Consider the following 7,289-nt stretch of genomic DNA (forward strand, 5'->3'; position numbering starts at 1 on the left):
CCTGTAATTTCTGCCAAGATCCAAACCATGGAGAGGACAGCAAAGCCACAGGTTTGATCCCTGGGCATTTCCCTCTCACCCTTCCCATTCCCAATGGAGGTCCAAAGGGTTTTTCACTGGAATTACGGGGTCAGAGCCAGGGTGGGAAAAGGCCTTTATTTGAAATTTTTTGCTTAGTCTGAAGCTCAGTGTGGGTTAGAGCCATGTTTCCTGTGGGAACAGGGGTTAGAAAGTGCAGGTGGCAACCTGGAGCTGGGGTCCACCTGGAGCCAGCCTCCACATCCCAGGGAATTTGGCCTGAATGGAAAGAGTTGGAATGTGGCCACAGAGATGAAGCTCAGAATTGCCAAAGCACAGAGTGCCTGCCATAGGTATCCCATGGGTGTCCCATGTCACCCTTTTGGTGGCACTCCAGACTTTGTTCTAGTGCCACCAAGTTGGACACAGGAGTGGCAGGGCCACCAGGATAAGGTAGAAAGCTGGCAAGGCCACCAAGCTGGGCACAGGAGTGGCAGGGCCACCAAGGAAGGCACAGGAATAGCAGGGCCACCAAGGAAGGCACAGGGACCACCAAGTTGGACAGAGGAGTGGCAGGACCACCAAGGAAGGCACAAGGCTGGCAGGGCCACCAAGCTGGGCACACGACTGTCACTTCCAGCTCTGCCTTCCCCATCCCTGTGTTCCCAGCTTCCCTACCGGGACCCCAGGGTGCTCTCCCAGTTCCTGCAGGTTCCTTGGGTTAGCACCAGGCAGAGGAAAGGTCTAAATTAGAGCCATTAATTCCTAACGAGGCACCTGGGCTTCCCAAAAAAAGCAGATCAGGAGCTGGGGATGAGCAGGGACCCCCTCAGAGGCTGCCCTGGCGCAGCTCCAGGAAGAGCTGGTGCAGCCGTTCCGTCACAGCCACCTGGGAATGGGAACAAGAGGGGTCAGGGAGCAGCTCCGTGGTGGTTTTGCTCAGGCCACCAATTCCAGCGGCATTCCCAGGTGTGTTCCAGTGGGAAGTGCTGGACGTACCGGGTAGGGCTGTGGCTCGTGGAGCCGGCGGTGAGCGGGGCTGAGCAGGTTGAGGGACACCTGGGCGTGGGTCCTCACCTCGGGCAGGCTGGGTAGGGGCTCACACACCTGCAGGGATAGAGAGCCATGTGGGAAGATCCATGTGGGAGAATCCATGTGGGAAGCCACCACCCGAGCCACCGCGTCTGGGTTGGCACCAGAGTCATTGGCACATCTCAGAAGTCACCACTGCCCTCGAGCCATCCTCCAGCGTGGAAGAGGAGACCTCCCAGGAGATGGGACCACCCCTGACCTGGCCATCCCTGAAGTAGGTGCGATGGAGGGGCTCCACAGTGGTGGGAATGACCTTGGTGGTCTCCTCAAGCCGCCCCAGGACACGGATCCCCAGCTCCTGCCCCGCGCTGGGTGACGGCTCCTCTTCCAGGGCCATGAGGTCCATGAAGGGGTGACCTGCCAGGAGGACATCAGGGAGAGAGTTATGGAGCAGGAGATTCCCCCAGGACTCTGGGAAGGGTCTCCAGACTCACCAGCAGCATCATAGAGCCGATAGATTGCCTTCATCCCCGGGATTGTCATCTTCTCCTCATCCTCTGTGAGCTTCAGGCACGGGGAGCCATTGACCTCCACCAGCTGTGGGAGAAGGGAAGGGAACCTGTGACCCCTCTGGGGAGGCAACTGATGCAAATCAGCTGAAAAAAGACAATTAAAAACACCTAAAACCACCCCAAAGTTGGGCATTCTGCCTTCTCCTGCCTGTGGAGGACTCGGGGCTTCTGGTGGGCAAAGAATTGGCCATGACCCAACACTGGCACCCAGAACTTCCCTGTGTCCTGAGCTGATCCCACAGCGTGGGCACCAGGAGAGGGGGGAATTCTGCCCCTCTGCCCTGCTCAGGTGAGACTCCACCTGCAGAGCTGCTCCAGCCCTGAGATCCAACAGCAGAAAGATGTGGAGCTGCTGGAGTGAGTCCAGAGGAGGCCATGGAGATTCTCCAAGGGATGAAGCCCCTCTGCTCTGGAGCCAGGCTGGGAGAGCTGGGAATATCCAGCCTGGAGAAGGCTCCAGGGAGACCTTGGAGCCCTTTCCAGTGCCTGAAGGGGCTCCAAGAGAGCTGGAGAGGGATTTGGGACAAGGGATGGAGGAGGAATGGCTTCCCACTGCCAGAATGCAGGGCTGGATGGGATACTGGGAAGGCATTCCACCCTGTGAGGGTGGTGAGGGGCTGGAATGGAATTCCCAGAGAATCTGTAGTTGCCCCATCCCTGTAAGTGTCAAGGCCAGGTTGGATGGGGCTTGGAGCAACCTGGGATAGTGGAAGGTGCCCCTGCCCATGGTGGTGGAGGACCTTCAAAAATCCCTTTAAAGGCAAATTCTTTTGTGACTTGCTGACTCCATTGGGGCCGGATGGCCATGGAGCAGGCGTGGACCACCTGGAAGCGAGTCAGTGAGGACTGGGATATTTGGGATTTAGGCTGCCACCTTCACCTTGTAGACACAGCCCAGCGATGGCTGCAGGGGACACGTCACCAGGTTGGTCCCGATGCCGATCATGTCGATCTCGCTCCCCTGAGGCAGCAGAGAAGACAGAGACCTTAAACATCCCAGCCCTGCCAGCACCAGGGACAGCCCTGGTGACATCCCAGCCCTGCCAGCACCACCCAGGTGACATCCCAGCTGTGCCAGCAGGTTCCTCACCTCCCTCCTGAACTCCTCCAGGCTCTGCTCGCTGATGTCGTTGCTGACAGCGATGGGGATGGTCCCAAACCAGGGCACCTGGAAGCTGCAAGGAGCAGGATTTGGGAGAATCCATGGATCTACCCACAGTACCCAAAGCCATGAGGGCTCCCAGATCCTGGCAGGATGAGGGGCTGGGTGCAGGTGAGGAGGACAGGGATCAGTGACATCCATCCCAGAGCTGGCGTGGGACTCACTGAGCTCCGCAGGTTTGGAACACTCCCCGGATTTCCTTGGATTGCTGGGCCAGGTCCCCACTGTCCAGGCGCACTCCGATGGCCTGGTAGCCCAGCTGGTGCAGTGCCAAGGCCACGGCACAGAAATTGGGCAAACCACTCCTGGCATGGGCAAGGAAAGCATTAATGACAAGTGGGACATGGATCCAGGGTGGATCCAGCAGCGTTTCCAAGCTTTGTGCCAGCCAACATTCCTTCTTCAGGGCCACCAACGAGGAGGGACACATCCATCCCCTGTTCCACAGTGGCAAAGTCCTGGTGTCCTCACCTCCTGACACAATAGGTGTCCAGCAATCCCTGGAAGTCACACGGGAAGGTGACAGCGTAGGACACAAAGGCAGCCAGCTCGCCCTGGTTGGCCTTGCTGGGAGGAGTCTGGAGCAGGTCACAAACCCGCTGCAGCCAGGACACAGCCAGGCCTGCCAGATCCACAGGATCTCCTCCGGCCCGAGGTGGCAGCTCCTGCCAGGGGAACATGGGATTTGCACAGCCCGTGGCATCATCCAAGGTGCCAGGAGTGTGGGAACAGGTGGAGTGTTCCATTCCCCATCCATCCTACTCTAATCCCTGTCTGCATTCCCACCCTCATCCCACTCCTATCTCATCCCACATCCCATTCCCCACCCCTTATCCACATCCTCATTCCCATCCCATCCCCATATCCATCCCACCTTACCCCAATTCCTACCACACCCCTATCCCACCTCCATTCCATCTCCTCCCATCCCTAACTCCATAGAAACCCCACCCCCATCCCACTTCCTTCTGCCCATCCCTATCCCCATCCCAATCACACCCATATCCCATCTTCATCCACATCCCATCACCAACCCCACTCAACCCCTATCCCATCCCAATCCATTCCCATCTCCATTCCGATCCCCCTCTACATCCCCAACCCTACAAGATCCCTATCCCATTCCCATCCCACACTCACCTGCACTCCTATCCCTACCCTCATCCCATCCCTACCCAATATTCATCTCCATTCCTATCCCCATCCCATTCCCATCTCCATTCCCATCCCATCCCAGGCAGAGCTCACCCGTGGCTGCACCTCCTCCAGGCACCTGAAGGACATGATGAAGGAGTGGGCGATGGTGCCGCGCACGGGAATTCCATAGAGTTTTCCCGCCAGGATGTTGCTGGTGCAGTCGAAGCCTGCGAGGAGGGACAGGGGGGACACCCAGGTGATGGCAGGGCCGCGGTGGCACCGGGCACTGTGGGGTGGGACTCACCCCCAATGTAGGAATATTTGGATGCCGAGAGGGCTCCATCCGGCCCCTGCGCGCGGCGGAGCCCCATCTCTATGAGCTTCGTGTCCGGGCCGGCGAGGAGACGGAATCTGGCAGCGTTGGTGGCCACCAGGCTGGAGGACAAAGGGGACAGGTCACACAGAGCCAGCAGAGCCAAGAGGAGGGGGCTCCAGGACCCTCCCTGTATGGACAAGGCAGGGATTACCACGGGACTCGGTGGACAGGGATGTGATGGAGTTGACCAAGAGGACCTGGGGGACAGGGAGATCCTAAAGGTGACCTGTGGGGTACCAGGACATCTCTCAGGAGAACCTGAGGGACAGGGAGACACTTCAGGGGACCACAGGGTGGGCTGGACATGGGAAGCCCTCAGGAAAACTTGGGGGACACTGGGACACCCTCCAGTAGTTAAATTCAACTGTAGAATTCCAGCAGTTAAATCCCAGTCGGGGACTTGTGGGGTCATGGTACCCCCAGGACTGGGGTGTCCCTCTAGATTGGGGGGTGCTGCCCCTTCCCTGCCCCCCTCCATCTTCCAAGAGGGATCATCCCCATCACAAAATACCTGGCATAGTTGATCAAGCACAGCAAAGTGGTCTCCAGCAGCTGCACCACCAGGAGCGGCCCCTTCACCTGCAGGAACGGCACCTGAGGGAACAGAGGTGACATCCCAGTCCCTCTGGAGAAGGGAAGAGCTGGGAAAGGCAGGAGCAGGGTCCAGGGGATCCCAGAGCCAAGGAAAAGGGGAGGCCTGGGCCTAGGAGAGGTGGGATGGTCAGGAAAAGGGTTGCAGGGGGATATTGGTGAAGGAAAAGGGGGTACAAGGGGATTCCAGTGTCAGGGAAGGGCATGCAGGGGGATCCTATTGCCCAGGAATGAGGGTCCAGATTGTGCCCAGGAAAGGTGTTCCAGGGGTTCCCAGTGTGAAGGAAAAGGGAGGTCACAGGGTGGGGACATGAGGATGGCCAAGGTGGGGGTTTAAGGGGTCCATGCTGTTGAGGAAAGGGGGAGTGGCTGTGAGGTGGGAAGGTGGGAATGGGGGATCCAGGGACTCCCAGAGTCAGGGAAAAGGGGGGCAGTGGGAAAAGCAAGATTGGAGTTCCAGGGGATCCCAGGTTCAAGGAAAAGGGGAGGTTTGGGAGCTGGGAGAGATCAGGAGAAAGGTCAGTAAAGAAGATGGAGGGGGGTCCTACCCTCGCAAAGACGACAGAGCCCTCGGGAAAGGCGGTGACGGTCACCTCGGAGGCGTCCAGGGTGGCCAGGTAGTCAAAGAAGGCATCGTCTATGGTGCTGGGCAGGACAGAGCGCAGGTACGCGACGTCTGCGGGGACAGCGCGGTGACACCAGGGACAAAGGACACAGGGGGAGGTTGGGGGGAACACCGAGCCTCCCATGGAGAGGTGAGTGACAGCAGGTGGGTGACAGCACCCCCAGCGTGGAGTGTGACAGGGTGGGGTGGCCCAACTCCCCTCTGAGGGACACCTCTGGAGAGTGTCCCAGTGTCCCCCCAAGTTCCCCCGAGGGCTCTTTGTGTCGACTCCTGCCCTTGTGTCCCCTGAAGGGTCTCCCCCTGTCCCCTAAGTTCATCTGAGAGATGTCCCTGTCCCTTTAGGAGTTGTCCTGATCCCCTGCAGTCCCCCAGGGGGGTTCCCCTCTCCCCCCATGTCCCCTTCAAATGCTGTCCCTCACCCCCACCGCAGGTCCCCACTCCCCCAGGTCCCTCTGAGAGACATTCTTGTCCCCATCAAGTTCTCTTGAGGGATTCCCGTCCTCCCCAAGTCCCCCTGAGGGGTTCCCCATCCCCAGATCACTCTGAGAAATGTCTCTGCCCCCCTTAAGTCCCCCTGGATGCTGTCCCATCCCTTACAAGTCTCACTGAGTTGTTCCCCCATCCTCCTCCGGGGGGAATTTCCCTCCTTCCCCCACGTCCCTCCCACCCTCCCCGCTATCCTTCCCTCATCCTTTGCCCTTTCCCCTCCTATTCCCTGGAGTTGTTCCAAAACCTCCCTGTGAAGTTCCCGTCTCCCTCTCCCACCACCGCTCCCCACAACGCTTCTCCCATCCCATCCTCATCCTCCCCACTCTCCCCTTGAGTTGTACCCCACTCCCTGCCCCTTGACCCTCTCCCGTCCCTTCTTCACCCTCTCCTCCGTCCCGCCCTGCCCCCTGGAGTTGCTCCCTTGTCCCTCCAAGTCCCACTGGGACGGTCCCCTCGCCCACCACTCCTCCCTACAACCCTGTCTCTTTCCCCTCGCCGTGTCCCCTCTTGTCCCTCGGTGTCACCACGCACCGGCAGCGGAGAAGCGGAAGGCTCGGAGCCCCCGCAACCCCTCGGCCAGGCCGGCGCCGAGCGCGAAGGAGCCGCGGAAGGGCGGGCGGCGGAAGAAGAGCTCGGCGGCGGCCGGGGCGCGGTGTCGCCCGGCCCGCCAGTGCCCGTAGGCCATGGACACCTGGTACAGGTCCGCCAGCGGCGCCATGGCGGGGCGGGGACAAGTGGACAGGGGTGGGGACACGGGGAGGAGCAGGGAAATAGGAGGGATACGGAAGCGCCGGGCGGGAGCACGCGGGGATGGCGACAGGGGGACGCGGGGCAGGAGGGATGGCAGCACAAGAGGGACACGGGGATGGCAGCACAAGGGTGGACAGGGGGATGGTGGCACGGGGACGCGGGCAGGAGGGATGGCAGCACAAGAGGGACACAGGGCAGCGTTGGCGACACAGCTGGACACGCGGGGTGGCAGCGCACAGTGGACATGAGGCGCAGGGATGGCAGCACAAGGGGGACACCGGGATAGCAGCAGAGGGAGGATACAGGGACAGAGGGACACGGGGGACAACGGGGACAGGGCAGCAGGGATGGCAGCACACAGGGGACAAGGGACAGGGATGGCAGCACAAGGAGGACACGGCCCAGGGATGGTGGCCCATAGTGGACACAAGGGTGGTGACATGACAGAAACGGGACACAGAAGGCACACGTGGCACCGCCTGGACCAGCAGGGACGCGGGATGGCAGCAGAGGACAAGGGGCACTCCGAGCAGTGCT

The 7,289-nt window shown here is 60.2% G+C and overlaps 1 protein-coding gene across 2 annotated transcripts; it reads right to left on the reverse strand.

Moving 5' to 3' along the window:
* Positions 1-137: 137 nt before the first annotated feature.
* On the reverse strand, positions 138-7,235 carry NAPRT (nicotinate phosphoribosyltransferase). 2 transcript variants are annotated; one of them, XM_050970601.1, is made up of 13 exons: positions 6,534-7,235; positions 5,437-5,564; positions 4,809-4,891; positions 4,226-4,356; positions 4,033-4,148; positions 3,256-3,449; positions 2,949-3,089; positions 2,713-2,797; positions 2,503-2,583; positions 1,545-1,647; positions 1,364-1,467; positions 1,018-1,125; positions 138-907 (listed from the first exon to the last, which is right to left on the reverse strand). In XM_050970601.1, exons 1-13 carry the CDS (start codon positions 7,192-7,194, stop codon positions 848-850), a joined length of 1,995 nt encoding a protein of 664 aa, XP_050826558.1. In that variant the 5' UTR covers positions 7,195-7,235; the 3' UTR covers positions 138-847. The 2 variants fall into 2 exon arrangements, with proteins under 2 accessions (XP_050826558.1, XP_050826557.1); XM_050970600.1 differs by having other exon boundaries at positions 1,310-1,467; positions 6,534-7,229.
* Positions 7,236-7,289: the final 54 nt, after the last annotated feature.

Source organism: Serinus canaria, chromosome 2, assembly GCF_022539315.1.
Source record: "Serinus canaria isolate serCan28SL12 chromosome 2, serCan2020, whole genome shotgun sequence".
NCBI lineage: Eukaryota > Metazoa > Chordata > Aves > Passeriformes > Fringillidae > Serinus > Serinus canaria.